Genomic DNA, 18717 nt, shown 5'->3' with positions numbered 1-18717 from the left:
CTCCCCCCTCCCCCTCCTCTCCCCCCTTCCCCCTCCTCTCCCCTCCCCCCTTCCCCCTCCTCTCCCCCCTTCCCCCTTCCTCCTCTCCCCCCTCCTCCTCCTCCTCCTCTCCCCCTCCCCCTCCTCCTCCTCCTCTCCCCCCTCCCCCTCCTCCTCCTCCTCTCCCCCCTCCCCCTCCTCCTCCTCCTCTCCCCCCTCCTCCTCCTCCTCTCCCCCCTCCCCCTCCCCCTCCCCCTCCTCCTCCTCCTCTCCCCCCTCTCCTCGCTGTCAGAAACACATACTCTCTGTCTGTCAGTGTCTAAGAGAGAGACACACAGACACAGAGAGAGAGAGACACACACACACACACTGGGGGGCCCCGTCCCAGCACGCTGTTGGAGGGCTCCCAGTGCTGCAGTCGGTGAGTAGAAAATGTTAATTTTTTTTTTGGATTGATTTATTGATGTATTTATCATTTATTGATGATGGCTCTTTATTTGTAAAACTGAAGTATTTAATGTTTGTAAACTTCCCTTTTAAACCCTCCCCCACCCCCATTCCCTGCGCCTGATTTTCTAAGTGTAGGCACGGTTTTTATGAGCGTACAAAAATCTACACTTACTCCATTCTAAGTTAGTTTGGAGTAAGTTTTCACTGCCTAAACTTTCAAAACGGGCGTAAATGGCCGGACACGCCCCCTTTTGGAAATAAAATCTGTTCCAAACTGAAACTGTTCCAACTGACTAGAACTGGAGCAAACTAAATGCCGATAATTGCAATTTCTAAGATACTCCATTCTAAACCAGTTGCTCCAAAAAAACAGGAGCAACTCGGGCCTAAACTTGGCCCCATAGAAACATAGAAAATAGGTGCAGGCCATTTGGCCCTTCGAGCCTGCACCGCCATTCAATAAGATCGTGGCTGATCATTCCCTCAGTACCCCTTTCCTGCTTTCTCTCCTTACCCCTTGATCCCCTTAGCCGTAGGGGCCATATCTAACTCCCTCTTGAATATATTCAATGAACTGGCATCAATAACTCTCTGCTGCAGGGAATTCCACAGGTTAACAACTCTCTGAGTGAAGAGGTTTCTCCTCATCTCAATCCTAAATGGCCTACCCCTTATCCTAAGACTGTGTCCCCTGGTTCTAGACTTCCCCAACATCGGGAACATTCTTCCCGCATCTAACCTGTCCAGTCCTGTCAGAATCTTATACGTTTCTATGAGATCCCCTCTCATCCTTCTAAACTCCAGTGAATAAAGGCCCAGTTGATCCAGTCTCTCTTCCTATGACAGTCCAGCCATCCCTGGAATCAGTCTGGTGAACCTTCGTTGTACTCCCTCAATAGCAAGAACGTCCTTTCTCAGATTAGGAGACCAAAACTGAACACAATATTCCAGGTGAGGCCTCACTGTACAACTGCAGTAAGACCTCCCTGCTCCTATACTCAAATCCCCTAGCTATAAAGGCCAACATACCATTTGCCTTCTTCACCACCTGCTGTACCTGCATGCCCACTTTCAGTGATTGATGAAGCATGACACCCAGGTCTCGTTGCACCTCCCCTTTTCCTAATCTGCCGCCATCCAGATAATCTGCCTTCGTGTTTTTGCCCCCAAAATGGATAACCTCACATTTATTAACATTATACTGCATCTGCCATGCATTTGCCCACTCACCTAACCTGTCCAAGTCACCCTGCAGCCTCTTGGCGTCCTCCTCACAGCTCACACCACCACCCAGTTTAGTGTCATCCGCAAACTTGGAGATATTACACTCAATTCCTTCATCTAAATTATTGATGTATATTGTAAAGAGCTGGGGTCCCAGCACTGAGCCCTGCGGCACTCCACGAGTCACTGCCTGCCATTCTGAAAAGGACCCGTTTATTCCGACTCTCTGCTTCCAGTCTGCCAACCAGTTCTCTATCCACGTCAGTACATTACCCCCAATACCATGTGCTTTGATTTTGCACACCAATCTCTTGTGCAGGACCTTGTCAAAAGCCTTTTGAAAGTCCAAATACACCACATCCACTGGTTCTCCCTTGTCCACTCTGCTAATTACATCCTCACAAAATTCCAGAAGATTCGTCAAGCATGATTTCCCTTTTATAAATCCATGCTAACTTGGTCCGATCCTGTCACTGCTTTCCAAATGCGCTGCTATTTCACCCTTAATAATTGATTCCAACATTTTCCCCACTACTGATGTCAGGCTAACCGGTCTATAATTACCCGTTTTCTCTCCCTCCTTTTTTAAAAAGTGGTGTTACATTAGCTACCCTCCAGTCCATAGGAACTGATCCAGAGTCGATAGACTGATGGAAAATGATCTCCAATTCATCCCCTATTTCTAGGGCCACTTCCTTAAGTACTCTGGGATGCAGCTGATCAGGCCCTGGGGATTTATCTGCCTTCAATCCCAGCAATTTCCCTAACACAATTTCCTGCCTAATATGGATATTCTTCAGTTCCTCCTTCTCACTAGACCTACGGTCCCCTAGTACAATCGGAAGGTTATTTGTGTCTTCCTTCGTGAAGAAATGGCAGACCAATGTATTTGTTCAATTGGTCTGCCATTTCTTTGTTCCCCATTATAAATTCACCTGAATCCGACTGCAAGGGACCTATGTTTGTCTTCACTGATCTTTTTCTATTCACATATTTACAGAAGCTTTTGCAGTTAGTTTTTATGTTCCCTGCAAGCTTCCTCCCGTACTATATTTGCCCGCTCTTAATTAAACCCTTCGTCTTCCTCTATTGAATTCTAAAATTTCTCCCAGTCCTCAGGTTTGTTGCTTTTTCTAGCCAAATTATATGCTTCTTCCTTGGCTTTAACACTATCCTTAATTTCCCTTGTTAGCCATGGTTGAGCCACCTTCCCCGTTTTATTTTTACTCTAGACGGATGTACAATTGCTGAAGTTCATCCATGTGATCTTTAAATGTTTGCCATTGCTTATCCACCGTCAACCCTTTAAGTATGCTTTGCCAATCTATTCTAGCCAATTCACGCCTCATACCGGCGAAGTTACCTTTCCTTAAGTTCATAACCCGAGTTTCCGAATTAACTGTGTCACTCCATCTTAATAAAGAATTCTACCATATTATGGTCACTCTTCCCCCAAGGGGCCTCGCACAACAAGATTGCTAATTAGTCCCTTCTCATTACACATCACCCAGTCTAGGATGGCCAGGTCCCTAGTTGGTTCCTTGACATATTGGTCCAGAAAACCATCCCTAATACACTCCAGGATATCCTCCTCCACCGCATTGCTACCAGTTTGGTTAGCCCAATCAATATGTAGATTAAAGTCGCCCATGATAACTGCTGTACCTTTATTGCACACATCCCTTATTTCTTGTTTGATGCTGTCCCCAACCTCACTACTACTGTTTGGTGGTCTGTACACAACTCCCACTAGCGTTTTCTGCCCTTTGGAATGCCGCAGCTCCACCCATATCGATTCCGCATCATCCAGGCTAATGTCCCTCATTACTACTGCATTAATTTCCTCTTTAACCAGCAACGCCACCCCGCCTCCTTTTCCTTTCTGTCTATCCTTCCTAAATATTGAATACCCTTGGATGTTGAGTTCCCAGCCTTGGTCACTCTGGAGCCACGTCTCCGTGATGCCAATTACATCATACCCGTTAACTGCTATCTGAGCAGTTAATTCGTCTACTTTATTCCGAATACTCCTCGCATTGAGGCACAGAGCCTTCAGGCTTGTCTTTTTAACACACTTTGCCCCTTTAGAATTTTGCTGTAATGTGGCCCTTTTTGTTTCTTGCCTTGGGTTTCTCTGCCTTCCACTTTTACTATTCTCCTTTCTATCTTTTGCTTCTGACTCCATTTTATTTCCTCCGTCTCCCTGCAGAGGTTCCCATCCCCCTGCCATATTAGTTTAACTCCTCCCCAACAGCACTAGCAAACACTCCCCCGAGGACATTGGTTCCGGTCCTGCCCAGGTGCAGACCGTCCGATTTGTACTGGTCCCACCTCCCCCAGAACCGGTTCCAATGCCCCAGGAATTTGAATCCCTCCCTTCTGCACCACTGCTCAAGCCACGTATTCATCTGAGCTATCCTGCGATTCCTACTCTGACTAGCATGTGGCACTGGTAGCAATCCCGAGATGACTACTTTTGAGGTCCTACTTTTTAATTTAACTCCTAGCTCCCTAAATTCGTCTCGTAGGACCTCATCCCGATTTTTACCTATATCGTTGGTACCTATATGCACCACAACTAGCTGTTCACCCTTTTTCAGAATGTCTTGCACCCACTTCGAGACATCCTTGACCCTTGCACCAGGGAAGCAACATACCATCCTGGAGTCTCGGTTGCGGCCGCAGAAACGCCTATCTATTCCCCTTACAATTGAATCCCCAATCACTATTGCTCTCCCACTCTTTTTCCTACCCTCCTGTGCAGCAGAGCCAGCCACGGTGCCATGAACTTGGCTGCTGCTGCTCTCCCCTGATGAATCATCCCCTCAACAGTACTCAAAGCGGTGCATCTGTTTTGCAGGGGGATGACCGCAGGGGATCCCTGCACTACCTTCCTTGCACTGCTCTTCCTGTTGGTCTTCCATTCCCTATCTGGCTGTGGACCCTTTACCTGCGGTAAGACCAACTCACTAAATGTGCTATTCACACAATTACCAGCATCGTGCATGCTCCAGAGTGAATCCACCCGCAGCTCCAGTTCCGCAATGCGGTCCGTCAGGATCTGCAGGCAGATGCACTTCCCGCACACGTCGTCGTCAGGGACACCGGAAGCGTCCCTGACTTCCTACATAGTACAGGAGGAGCATAGCACGCGTCCGAGCTCTCCTGCCATGACTTAACCCTTAGATTAACCTAATTGGGCAATAACAATGTTTAAAATGTTACTTACTGATAAAGAAAAGAAAAGAAAAACTACTCACCAATCACTTACCCCCTTGGCTGTGACGTCACCTTTCGATTTCTTTCTACTTTTTTGCCTCCCTGCTGCAGTTGCACCGGTAGGCCTCACCAACGTACTCCCACCTCCACGAACTCCCCGGACTCCTCGCTCACGGGCCTTTTTAGGCCTCTGGCTCCTCAATCTCCCGCCTCACCAACGAACTCCTGCCTCCACGAACTCCCCGGACTCCTCGCTCACTGGCCTTTATAGGCCTCTGGCTCCTCAATCTCCCGCCTCACCCACGAACTCCCCGGACTCCTCGCTCACGGGCCTTTATAGGCCTCTGGCTCCTCGATCTCTCACCTCACCAACGAACTCCCACCTTTAAGTGCCCATCAAACCATATCTTAAAAGTGGTGAGGGTTTCTGCATCCACTCTTTCAGGCAGTGAGTTCCAGATCCCCACAACCCTCTGCGTAAAGAAGCCCCCCCCCTCAAATCTCCTCTAAACCTTCCACCAACAACCTTAAAACTATGCCCCCTCATAACAGACCCCTCCACCGATGGAAATAGACCCCTCAATATTTTGTACACCTCAATGAGGCTTCCTCTCAATCTCTTCTGTTCCAATGAGAACAAACCCAGCCTATCCAATCTGTCCTCATAATTAAGATTCTCCATTCCAGGCAACATTCTAGTAAATCTCCTCTGCTCCCTCTCTAATGCAATCACGTCTTTCCTATAATACCAGAACTGCATGCAGTACTCCAGCTGTGGCCTAACCAAAGTATTATACAATTTAAGCATAATCCCTGCTTTTATATTCTATGCCTCAGCCAATAAAGACAAGCATTCCATATACCTTCTTAACCATCTTATCCACCTGGCCTACTTTCAGGGATCTGTGGCCAAGCACTCCAAGGTCCCTTTGTTCATCTACACTATTAAGTGGCCTACCGCTTAACGTGTATACCCTTTCCTTATTAGCCCTCCCAGAGTGCATTACCTCACACTTCTCTGAATTAAATTCCATTTGCCACTTCTCTGCCCACCTAACCAGTAGATTGATAACCTCCTGCAGCCCATGACTTTCCTCTTCATTATCAACCACACAGCCAATTTTAGTGTCTTCTGCAATCTACTTAATCATATTCCCTATATTCAAATCTAAATCGTTGATATATACCATAAAAAGCAAGGGACCCAGTACTGAGCCCTGCGGAACTCCACTGGAAACATCCTTCCAGTCACAAAAACATCTATCAAACATTACCCTTTGCTTCCTACCGCTAAGCCAATTTTGGATCCAACTTGCCACTTTGCCCTGGATCCTATGGGCTTTAACCTTAATGACCAGTCTATCATGTGAGACCTTATCAAAAGCTTTGCTAAAGTCCATATATATTACATCGTATGCACTATCCTCATCGACCCTCTTGGTTACCTCCTCAAAAAATTCAATCAGGTTAGTTAAACATGATCTTCCCTTAACAAATCCATGCTGACTGTCCCTAATTAATCCTTGCTTTTCCAAATGCAGATTTATCCTGTCTTTCAGGATTTTTTCCAAAAGTTTTCCCACCACTGAGGTTAGGCTGACAGGCCTGTAATTACTCGGCCTATCCCTTTCTCCCTTCTTGAACAAAGTACTACATTAGCAGTCTTCCAATCCTCTGGCACCATGCCCAAATCCAAAGAGGACTGGAAAATGATGTTTGTCAAGGCCTCTGCTATTTCTTCTTTTACTTCGCTCAACAGCCTGGGATGCATTTCATCCGGGCCTGGGGACTTATCTACTTCAAAGCTGCTAAACCCCTTAATACTTCCTATCTCACTATATATTTATTTCATCCAGAATATCGCACTCCTCCTCAATAGCAGTATCTGCATTGTCCCTTTCCTTTGTGAAAAAAGATGCAAAGTATTTCAATCCGAATCTTACCAACATTTTCCGCCTCATGGTCTCTAATAGGCCCTACCCTTTTTTTAGTTACCCTCTTACTCTTAATACATAGAACATCTTAAGGTTTTCCTTAATTTTACTGGCCAAAAATTTCTCGTGCTCTTTCTTAGCATTCCTAATTTCCTTTTTAATTTTGCCTCAACTTTCTATATTCCTCTAAAGATTCTATAGTATTTAGCCGTTGATATATGACATAAGCCTTCCTTTTTTTCTTTACCCTCCCCTGCAAGTCCCGAGATATGCGGGTGGGGGGGGAGTTCTAGAATTATTATTCCCACCCTTTTTCTTTAAGGGCACATGTTTGACCTGAGCCTTTCGGATCTCCTCCTTGAATGCCTCCCACTGTTCCGACACTGATTTACCCACAAGTAGCTGTTTCCAGCCCACCGTGGCCAAATCACTCCTTAACTTAGCAAAATTAGCTTTTCCCCAATTCGGGACTTTTATTCCAGGCCTATCCTTGTCCTTATCCATAACCAACTTGACTGAATTATGGTCACTGGCACTCAAGTGCTCTCCCACTAATACCCTTTTATCCTGCCCAGCTTCATTCCCCAAAACTAAATCTAAGACTACCCCCTCTCGTGTTGGACTTGCTACATACTGACTAAAAAAGTTCTCTTGAATGCATTTCAAAAATTCCGCACCCTCTATACCCTTCACACTATATTTGTCCCAATCAATATTTGGATAGTTAAAATCCCCTACTATTACTACCCTATAGTTTTTGGACTTCACAGCAATTTGCCTACATATTTGCTCCTCTATCTGCCTCCCACTGGGGGTCTATAATACACACCCAGCTGTGTGATCGCCCCTTTTTTATTTTTCAATTTGATCCATATGGCCTCATTTGATGATCCCTCTAACATCATATCCCTCCTCACCGCTGTAATAGTTTATTTAATCAGTACCGCTACGCCCCCCCCCCACTGACTTGTCTTAAAATCCTGTAACCAGGAATATTGATCTGCCAAACCTGCCCCTCTTTCAGCCATGTTTCTGTAATGGCTATAATGTCATTCTCCCAAGTAGCTACCTGTGCTCTCAGCTCATCCCCATTATTCGCTATACTCCTTGCATTAAAGTATATACCATTTAGCACAGAAAGACCTCTTTGATTACAACTTACTAAGCCTTGTTTCCTCTGTCTTACGGATTCACTTTCTAAATTCTTGCTATCCAATTTCTGCTTTACTTCTTTCCCTATTGAATTTATTCTCTGGTTCCCATCCCCCTGCCAAGCTAGTTTAAACCCTCCCCAACAGCACTAGCAAAACTCCCCGCGAGGATATTGGTCCCGCCGCTGTTGAGGTACAATCCGTCCGGTTTGTACAGATCCCATCTCCCCCAGAAGCGGTCCCAATGCCTCAAGAATTTAAAGCCCTCCCTCCTACACCAACTCTCCAGCCACGTGTTCATCCTCTCTATCCTTCTATTCTTGTACTCATTAGCACATGGCACCGGTAGTAACCCAGAGATTACTACCTTTTGAGGTCCTACCCTTCAATTTTCTTCCTAGCTACCTGAATTCTGCCTGTAGGACCTCATGCCTCTTTTTACCTATGTCATTGGTCCCGATAAAGACCACGACCTCTAGCTGTTTAGCCTCTTCCCCAGAATGACCTGCATCCGTTCTGTGACATCCTTGACCCTGGCACCAGGGAGGCACGTCTACGGCTGCAGAAATGCCTGTCTGTTCCCCTATCACTAGAGTTCTTTTATTCTTCGTTCCTACCCCCTGTGCAGCTGAGCCACCCGTGGTGCCTTGGAATTGGCTCTGGCTACACTCCCCAGAGGCACCATCACCCTCACCGATACTCAGAAGTTAATATCGGTTTGAAAGCGAGATGGACTCGCGGGGGGACTCCTGCACTACCTTCCTAGCGTTCTTACTTCGTCTGGTGACTTCCCCTCTGCCTGCACATAACTTTATGTTGTAACATATATAACTTTTTAAAAAACCACTGATTCAACTTGATTTCACAACAATTGGATGCTAGGTTTACTCAAATAAAAATGTAACCAATTGATATTAAAAGGAAATATTCTTCGGAGAAGGAAGTGTTAAATTATATTGCAAGTATCCAGGGCATCCTGAGGTTGAACAGCACTTGAAGTCAAGTAAGTGAAATCAGAGAGAGTGATAACACATTTTTAACACTAAGAGTATAAAAGCAGAGAAGTCCTGCTACAACTGTACAGGGTATTGGTGAGGCCACACCTAGAGTACTGCGTACAGTTTTGGTCTCCGTATTTAAGAAAGGATATACTTGCATTGGAGGCTGTTCAGGGAAGGTTCACTAGGTTGATTCTGGAAATGAGGGAGTTGACATGAAAATAGGTTGGAATTCAGAAGAATGAGAGGTGATCTTATCGAAACATATAAGATAATGAGGGGGCTCGACAAGGTGGATGCAGAGAGGATATTTCCACTCATAGGGGAAATTAAAACTAGGGGACACAGTCTCAGAATAAGAGGCTGCCCATTTAAAACTGAGATGAGGAAGAATTTCTTTTGAGGGTTGTAAATCTATGGAATTCTCTGCCTCAGAGCTGTGGAGGTTGGGTCATTGAATATATTTAAGGCAGAGATCGATAGATTTTTGAGCGATAAGGGAATAAAGGGTTATGGGGAGCAGGCAGGGAAGTGGAGCTGAGTCCATGATCAGATCAGCCATGATCTTATTAAATGGTGGAGCAGGCTCAAGGGGCCAGGTGGCCTACTCTTATGTAAAGTTTTCGGCAGCAGAAGAGCATTGGTCCATCAAACCTACCCTTCTAAACCTACCATCTGGTTTGTTGCTGTGATTTTAGAACTAATCGCCCTGAATCCTACTTGCTAACAGAAACTCATCCAGTCCTTATTTTAAATCTGCTATGGTTTTCTGTTCCATCAACCCCTCTATTTCACATCTCTATAATCTTGTACTAAAAAATGCTGCATCAATTTCTAATTGACTTTTGATACCCTTAACTGTGTCCCCTAGTCCTCGAGTCGTATACTCAACAGAAAAACTTCCCTAGACCCAATTCTCCATAACCACAATTTATTTTTACAGCCTCTATCAAGTCCCCTCTCATCTCTCTTGGCTTGAGAGTGAATTCCCAGGATAGACCATTGTTCCTTGTAACCCTACTTGATTATCAGTCTCTGAACTCCTAATAACACTACATCCTTTTCATAATACAGAGGCAGCCATTTAAGACGGTCATACCAGAGCTAGATACAACTTAAAATGTTGCATTTACTGTACTAATACTGATGGCAGCCCCAACTTCCAGGCAGTCTAAAACCAAACTGAAGTTCCAAATGCAGTTGGAGCACTGATTTTGCATCCAGGACCAGGAAGGCTGTTGGCTTTTACATTAGTGGACTGTGCAAATATCCTCCTTCTAGCTGGGATACATGACATGGGAGATTATGTCTCAAGCTGGTTGCATTTTTTAAAACCATTTTGAAGGAATATTTTGGATTGAAACCATTATTTTAAATTTATTTGTATAACGAGATTAGTCAATCACCACTATTTTTCACCTGCAGTTTTCATTCAATCTGACAATGTAATGTTTTAAATTTATTCCAGGATGTTACTACTACTGAAAGTCCCAACAGTGTGAAACCTATTAATAAATTTGCTTTGGACTTCTCGGACTCTGTAAGTAGACTTGTGCGAGAGCAATTTACAGACCATTCTAAAAACTTGCATCAAGCACAGATATGTGGTACAAGCACTGAAGGCACAGAAGCCACTGAGTCCAATACTTTGGGAGATTTATCAAATGTAGCTTCAGATGTGCCAATGCCGGAAGTATTCTATGGGATTCCCAATGAGCCAGAACTATATCAAGTGACCGAAATGCCTGTTAGTTGCTCTGATGTCATTTACACAACTGAAACAACAGTTTTGTGTGAAACTGCAGAAGCAGGTGTAGGTTTAGGAATAAACTGTGAAGAGCAAAGACAGCAGCAAGAACCCGTAGAGGCTTATCACAACTGCATAAATGTGGCCAATGACCTCCATGCTGAAACTTTGGTTCTTGATGTGATGGCTTCACAATCTGGTAGACACCAGGACTTAAAACAATTGCCAGTAATAAGTCCATGTATGGGAAGACATGACTATCTCAAAACTTTTTTAATAGATTCAAAGACTGGGTTTATTCCTCCAGGCTCTAAGGCTGACGAGCAGATGCTGCAGCTGCCGGATTCAAAAAAACATCAGCCGGAACATGAAGAATACAAATTGAGTCCATTAAATAGTAATATCCTAACTTTAGGAAATGGGCAGGATAATATGGCAGAAATAATGGAAAATTCTAAGTTTGTGCTTTCTGTGCCGTCTAGTAGACAATCAATAGAAGATAATCAAGAGGTATCTCCTAGTTACAATAATGAAAAGATGAGTACTAAGCCAATGAAAGACTTGAAACAACTGATATATAACCAGGAGATGGAAAGATCAAAAGTGCAAAGCTACTTAATGCAGCATCAAGAATCTATCCTTCAGCTTCAGAAGGCTGGGTTGGTAAGGAAACATACCAAAGAGTTGGAAAGACTAACCTTTTTAAGGTCTCCCAACAAACCAGTGCAGAGACAAAACTCTGAAAATAGGAAAGCTGTGTTTGCAGAAAATGACTCCCTGGATTTGATTACACATGAGCCAGTGGTAGACATTCAGGATTTAGCACAAGCTTACGAAGATATGGAGAACAATGTGTTGCCTGAGGCCAGCTGTGATGAGTTTAATTTTATGGATGGGATATGCCAGAAAACATCTACACCTTATATAACTAATAGGAATGGGTCAGGATTTCTCACTAAGGAACGTTTGCAGCAAATCTGTGCAACACTGATATCATCTCCTCATACTTCAAGCTTGACTCGTAGCTCCAGTAGTGACAGCCTTCACAGCATTCAAGGACAACCTGGTTTAGTTGAGCTGCGGACACAGGAAATTGAAGCCAGGATGCGTCAGGCGGGACTGACCGTTTGTTCAGAGATGAAGCGGTCTCATTCCTTAGCCAAACTCGGAAGCCTGAACTTATCCAGTGAGGATCTGTCATCCAGAGAGAAAGAAGCTGAAATGTTCATCAGGTCAAGTCATGTCAAACTAGCTGAGAGTTTGTTATTGCCCAATGTTGTTGAGAAAATGAGGTGGAAAAGAAGTCTCTGTGGGGAAACCGATCCGGTTTTCTTCATAAAGCCACTAAATCAATCAATTGAGACTTCCAGTTCTGTATTGGAACATAAAACCCTAAGATTGCCTGACATTCATTGCGCAGATCAAGTTGAACATCTTTGTAAGATGTTGTCGCCTAGCAAACACAGTGTTACTGATCCAGAGGTTACACGGCAGTATATGGACTTTATTTCCATTCCTTCATTTGGACTAAGCCAGTTCCATACGCAGAGTGCCAATGAACTCTACCCTTTGGCTTCTCGGGAACAGCATGTACGATCGCCTCCTATCCGGAAACTCAGAAAGACATATGAGAAGAATAGAACTAGCAACCCATTCTATAATACCATGTGATTTCTTGGCAAAGGGAATGCATTCCAATCTCCCTTTTAAGCATAAGAGCCTTAAGCCAAAAATATTTGAAGTTCTCGCCTATGTTGTACAATCTCTTCTAACAGCTCAGAAAATTATTCAAAAACAAACTTTTGTGGGCAAGTACAGTTTTGTGCTGATTAGATTGCTTATTTAGACAATGTAGAATTTCTGAAGATGCATTTTTATTTTTGAAATGGAATGTCACACTTTGTAACCTCAAACAGTCCACAACTATTTCTTTTTTTTAAAAAAGAAAACCAATTCAAAATACAGATTCAGACCGGCCTATTTAACGTTGGGAGGATTGTCATGAAACTTGAATGTTCCTTGAGGCCGGAGCCTGAAAAACTAACAATTGTTTGTTAATTCTCCAAACCCAACAGAAAAAACTGGAATAGAAAATCATGTGGATAAAGAAGCAGCTTCCTGGTTGCAATTGACATACATGGTTTTTCTCCAAATCCTGTAGGATTTGCACCTTTTTTTTGATAACCCCCTTTTTGTTTGTGGGGGCAGGGCAGGAATATATGATCTTTGTGCTGTTCTGCAAGTTCTATTGATTTGGTGGCCAAAATGGAGCTCGTGCTATAAGCTTGGCAATGATTCATTTTGTCCAAACAAAGACAAATTGAGATGTGCTCTATTTTTGAATCTAGTTCTGTAAATAATTTCTTCCCCATACTTGCCTTAAGCTGAAGTAGTGTAGAATGTAGTTCTGTGTAAAATGATTTTCCTGTGAGTGAGTATGCTGTTGAAAATGTTTTCAAAAAGAGACAGTGACCAGCATAGAGTAAGTACACATCAAACTTCATGCATTTCTACTCTTTCATTGATTCTCTACTAATGATATTGTAATTGTGACCCCCTCCATTTAATGGGTGCTGTAAAAATCATTCTAAAGTAAAATGGTAGCTGCCTTTTCAAATTTAACATTTCTCACCAGGTTTTATATATTCTTTCCCTGTAATTCCTTGATGCACTGCATTATGCATGTAAATATTATGACTGTTTCCCACCTGTTTATTATTCCTCTGGTCAGACTGATTTGTGCTTCCTCTTCATCCCTGTTGAGTTGCCATAACATGTTTCTTCCTACAAATCATGAGTATATTATGTATTTGAGAATTTGTTTCTGTGAAAAGCCCCCACCTCTGATAATGTTTGAGGAATTGTTTTTACACAAAACTAAGTCTACTTGGATAGTCAGTTAACATGTAAGCATGCCCCCTGTTTTACTCTGACTGATTTAAGTCAAATTTTGCTGTTATTACATGTGATGACCATTTTCCAAAATAATTAATATTTTGAGGAAATGTTTTGAGATTCAGTCCTATTTTTCATAAAATCAGTATTGTCATTATTCTCAGCCCACTGAATTCTTAGGAGAACAGGTAATTTTTTTGAAAACACTATTAAATAGATTAACATTATAAACCTGTTGCGGTTTGAAAATCCCTGGGGTGTGGTTCCCTGATGCTCTAGTTAATAAAAGCAGAATAAAGCTGAGCCACTCAGAGCAAGAGGTCTCGGATTTGCTTCTTGCTATGAGCTGATCTCAGACAGGGTATCTGAAAGGATGCAATCATTGTCCATTGACTAAGGAGGAGAACATCAGCCAGAATTTCCCCTCCTGATTGCTATCCAGTGACTGGTTTCAGCTGAGGATACAATCTGGCTTGATTACGATGCCCCTTACAGTTATAGGTTACTGAGATTTAATGTCTTGGCTCACAGATGAAAAATTAGCACATGGGTTAGGTATTAGTGGATAACAGGTGCCCGTGGAGTGTACCTCCGTATGATTCGGGGGGGTGGGGGGTAGTGGTGGTGGCGGGCGGAAGGGGAATGGATTGCCAAAAGAAAATATCCCAGGTGCAGTTGAAAGTTCTGGTCCACTTATTGAAATGGAGACAAATAATTGCAACTAATAACATTATCTTGCCTCAAACTCCACCTGAAGAAACTTCCTTGCATCTTTCTCTCGTTCTCCCCTCCTCCAAAAAATATTTTTTTGTAGAGAGAAACCATCTTGCTTACATCCTTCTGAACTGAATTGAATTTGTTCAGTTGCTCCTTACCCAACTGTACTTAGTACGCCTATGCCGCTATGAGACTTTCATTGCATGGCACTGCAATGTTTCTGCAGTATTATATGGCCACTGTGTGGCAGGCAAGATGTAATTCATTGTGATAATGCCAGATGAGATTGCATCAAGTATTTTTGCAAAAGAAAAATCATAATCATGGTTAAAGTATTTCAGTAAACCTGCATGGAACTTTATACGTATTAATACTGTTGGCATCCTTGTGTTTTCTTAATTTTCTTTCACATTTTTCTACTGCTAATAGGAATTATCCACATCCATCTGATGGTAGCGAGACTTTGGTTTCATTCGGTATTCAGTCACACCTTACTTGTATTATTTTCACATTTCTGAGAAAGACGATGGAACTCTGTTAATATGCCGTGACCATGTATTAATGCACTTGCATCATACTGATTCAGGTATAGACGGGAGGGATGGTGATTATAATATCAAGTATTGTTCTACAGCTTAAAAATACTTAAACATAGGACATCAAAAAAATAGAAACGTAGGATTGAATCCCGATCATAGACTCACTTCCAAAACTGGGGACAACCAAACAGTTTACAGAAAGACTAAGATCAGAGATTTTAACATGAATCTGTAATTGTTTAAATAAGTTTGGCATGACAGTTTCTTGTATTAATGTGTACAGTCTCAATTTTAGCACATCCGATGATGTACAGTTATATTACTGTAGGTTTGTCTCTGACCTTGTGATGCAGGAAGATTGGCTAAAAGTCTGCTCCAGGAGGCAGGATTCTCAGTTTTGCCAAGGTTCACTTTATTTTTTTTTTAAAGTACTCAAACCAAGAGTCTTGGAGACAAATGATTCCAAAACTCATCATTTTATGATGGGAACCCTTGCAGCTTAAAGGCAGCATATTTAAACATACGAGCCTGAAACTGTTGGTAATAAAGGTCAATGTATCTGCATTTAGACTTCAAAAATATCCATTTGGTTTGAGCTATAAGGACAAGTACATCACATGGTCTGGTACTAAACATAACTGACTAAAATCCCAGATTCGATTCCCAGTCTGCGTTAATTAGCTGATCTCAGCAAGGGCAACATTTGGCGATGTTATAGTTGGCCTTACTACCAGGGAGGGTAAGAAAATTATCCAGGCCTCTTGCTCCTTACTGCTATCCAAGAAGTATCTGGGGTCATTTACATACAGAGAAGGTAAGCTCCCTGCCCTCTACCAGGGAGTGGCATCAGTCTGTGAAGCGTTCCATGAAGATAATGAACTGTTTAATACTGAACTTTTAATACTGCTGAAGTTAGTGATCCGAGATTGACTGGTTTTGAATTGCTCCTTTGTAATGTACTGCCCAAGGAAGAGAGGGCGGGAATAGGAGTAGGACAAGGATTGGCCAATTAATTACTTAGTCCTTCGTTATCTGATTTTTTTTTTGTTGCCATGGTCACAATCAGTTTAATTGCTGATTGGAAGGTGGTTTGAGCAATGGTGTGGGCAATGTCACACTGTTAACACTGGTACTGTTTAGCAAGCCAGCCCCTACCAGAAATTCAAGTCAAGGTGGCAGTCAATGTTTTTCTTCTGTTATGCCAAGACCAGAATCTGTGACAAGTACTTGAAATAATTTAGGTTACTTTTGTATTAATAGAGGAGTGACTATTGACTATACTTATTAAACTTATAGTGCTAATAAAAATGTAACTGTGTGTAAAAATTCCAATTGGAGCATCCCATCGTACTTAGAATTCAGAATTATTTCCTTTTTTTACTTTGCCTTTGTAGAGGTGACTTTGTCCCTGAATCTAACCAAAATAGTGGAAATAGCCAACTTCCTCCTGCTCCTCATCCTTTTTGAGTGCATACTCTGTCCTAAACTGATATCTGTTTCACTGTGACTTGAATTACTGGTTTATTTATTCATTTCTTGCCTCATCCAAGGAAGACATTTATTTAGGGAACAAAAAGCTGAAGGTAACCGTGCTACTTCTCATTCCTGATTAAAAGTGAGACATTTAGAATGTATGAAACTCTCAATGCAATTCTGACTTTCTTTCATTTTTAATGCCATGTGGCAACTTTAATCATGTGACATTATGTAGCTTATATATGTAACACAATTAGCCAACTTGCGCCTGCAAAACCTGACCTGAGGGCTTCATTGTAAGTTGATATAATGTACCAAATTATCAAGAGCGGGTCATTGTGAGAGAAATGTTTCAAGAGATGACAACCTACAGTAGAAGCTGTGCCAAGATATTTTTATGAAAATGCTGCTTAAAATGTTTTTGTTTAATTTGTACAGATATACTTCAGTGCCTTTAATTTTGTGAATACTGTATATGTGATGGTTGTTGAGAGAAAGCACGATTGTACAGATGCAATGTCCAGAGTCGAATGCGTAATGTTGAAAAGTAATGTCTCTAACCATGGTGTTCAAAATTTATGTACAAAAGTATTTGCTGTATGTTCTAGCTTACTTTTTAAAAATAGTTTCAGTTCTGTTATTTAAGAAGGAAGTAACTTTTTACTGTGAACCCTGCGGTAGTTGTATGCATATTGCACTTTTTTTTTTACATTTGTTAACATGTACTGTACAGGTGTATGGTGGAAATAAATGGCCTTTTTTTATCAAATCCCATAGCTACAGCAGATTTCCTGCAGGTTAATTAAATGTTAACGTTTTGTTTTCTTTCAGGTTCCTGCTGAAAGAAAAACATCTCTCAAACATCACAATTAATTATTTTGAAATGCAGTGATTGTTATGTAGGCAGCAAAATCCAGCAAACAGTAGTAGGATAAATGATCAGTTAATCTATTTTTGTTGTTGATTGAGGCGAAATGTTGACCAGGACAGGAGGATAATTCCCTGCTCTTTGAGGTGGACAACAAAAATCTCCGTTTTTTCAAAGACAACTGGGTCCATCTCAATGAAGGACAGCACATTCCCAGTGCATCACTCCTTTAGTATTCATAGGCCTTATGCTCAAGTCCTGGGCTGAGGCTTGAAGCCACAACCATCTAACTCCCAAGTCCATCATGCTAACAATTGAGCCAAGCTGGCATTATTGATGAGCAGATTTCACAATTTTTAAGAAAAATCAGTCGTAAATCTATAATTGTGTGTTTTAGGGCAGAATCATAATTATATTTATCACTATTTATGGGTTCTGCATATCACCACTATCTAACAAAGATGACAACCACTTCCTGATAAGAATATAAGAAATAGGAACAGGAGTAGGCCATACAGCCCCTTGAGCCTGCTCCGCCATTCAATAAGATCATGGCTGATCTGATCATGGACTCGGCTCCATTTCCCTGCCTGCTCCCCATAACCCCTTATCCCCTTATCACTCAAGAAACTGTCTATTTCTGTCAAATTTATTCAATGTCCCAGCTTCCACAGCTCTCCGAGGCAGCAAATTCCACAGATTTACAACCCTCAGAAGAAATTCCTCCTCATCTCAGAATAAGAGGCCGCCCATTTAAAACCAAGATCATGCCCACTAGTTCTAGTTTCCCCCATCAGTGGAAACATCTTCTCTGCATCCACCTTGTCAAGCCCCCTCATAATCTTATACATTTCGATAAAATCACTTCTCATTCTTCTGAACTCCAATGAGAAGAGGCCCAACCTACTCATAAGCCAAACCCCTCATCCCCAGAATCAACCTAGTGAACCACCTTTGAACTGCCTCTAAAGCAAGTATATCCTTTTGTAAATATGGAAACCAAAACTGCATGCAGTATTCCAGGTGTGGCCTCACCAATACCTTGTATAGCTGTAGCAAAACTTCCCTGCTTTTATACTCCATCCCCTTTGCAATAAAGGCCAAGATACCATTGGCCTTCCTGATCACTTGCTGTACCTGCATACTATCCTTTTGTGTTTCATACAAAAGTACCCCCAGGTCCCGCTGTACTGCAGTACTTTGCAATCTTTCTCCATTTAAATAATAACTTGCTCTTTGATTTTTTTTCTGCCAAAGTGCATGACCTCACACTTTCCAACATTATATTCCATCTGCCAAATTTTTGCCCATTCACTTAGCCTGTCTCTGTCCTTTTGCAGATTTTTTTGTGTCCTCCTCACACTGCTTTTCCTCCCAGCTTTGTATCGTCAGCAAACTTAACTACGTTACACTCGGTCCCTTCTTTCAAGTTGTTAATATAGATTGTAAAAAGTTGGGGTCCCAAGACTGATCCCTGCGGCACCCCACTAGTTACTGGTTGCCAACCAGAGAATGAACCA

General features: G+C 42.3%; 1 protein-coding gene across 2 annotated transcripts in view; it reads left to right on the top strand.

Moving 5' to 3' along the window:
* The window catches only part of LOC139269021 (protein phosphatase Slingshot homolog 1-like), a 138068-nt gene extending 123872 nt beyond the window's left edge, over positions 1-14196 (top strand). For both annotated transcript variants that reach the window (XM_070887958.1, XM_070887959.1), the window contains exon 15: positions 10424-14196. In XM_070887958.1, the coding sequence (XP_070744059.1) occupies positions 10424-12373 (1950 nt within the window). In that variant the 3' untranslated portion in view covers positions 12374-14196. The remainder of the gene's footprint in view (positions 1-10423) is intronic.
* Positions 14197-18717: the final 4521 nt, after the last annotated feature.

The sequence above is a fragment of the Pristiophorus japonicus genome, chromosome 8, assembly GCF_044704955.1.
Source record: "Pristiophorus japonicus isolate sPriJap1 chromosome 8, sPriJap1.hap1, whole genome shotgun sequence".
Classification (NCBI taxonomy): domain Eukaryota; kingdom Metazoa; phylum Chordata; class Chondrichthyes; family Pristiophoridae; genus Pristiophorus; species Pristiophorus japonicus.
The sequence above is the reverse complement of the archived record's forward strand: the minus strand, read 5'-3'. Positions and strand labels throughout refer to the sequence as shown.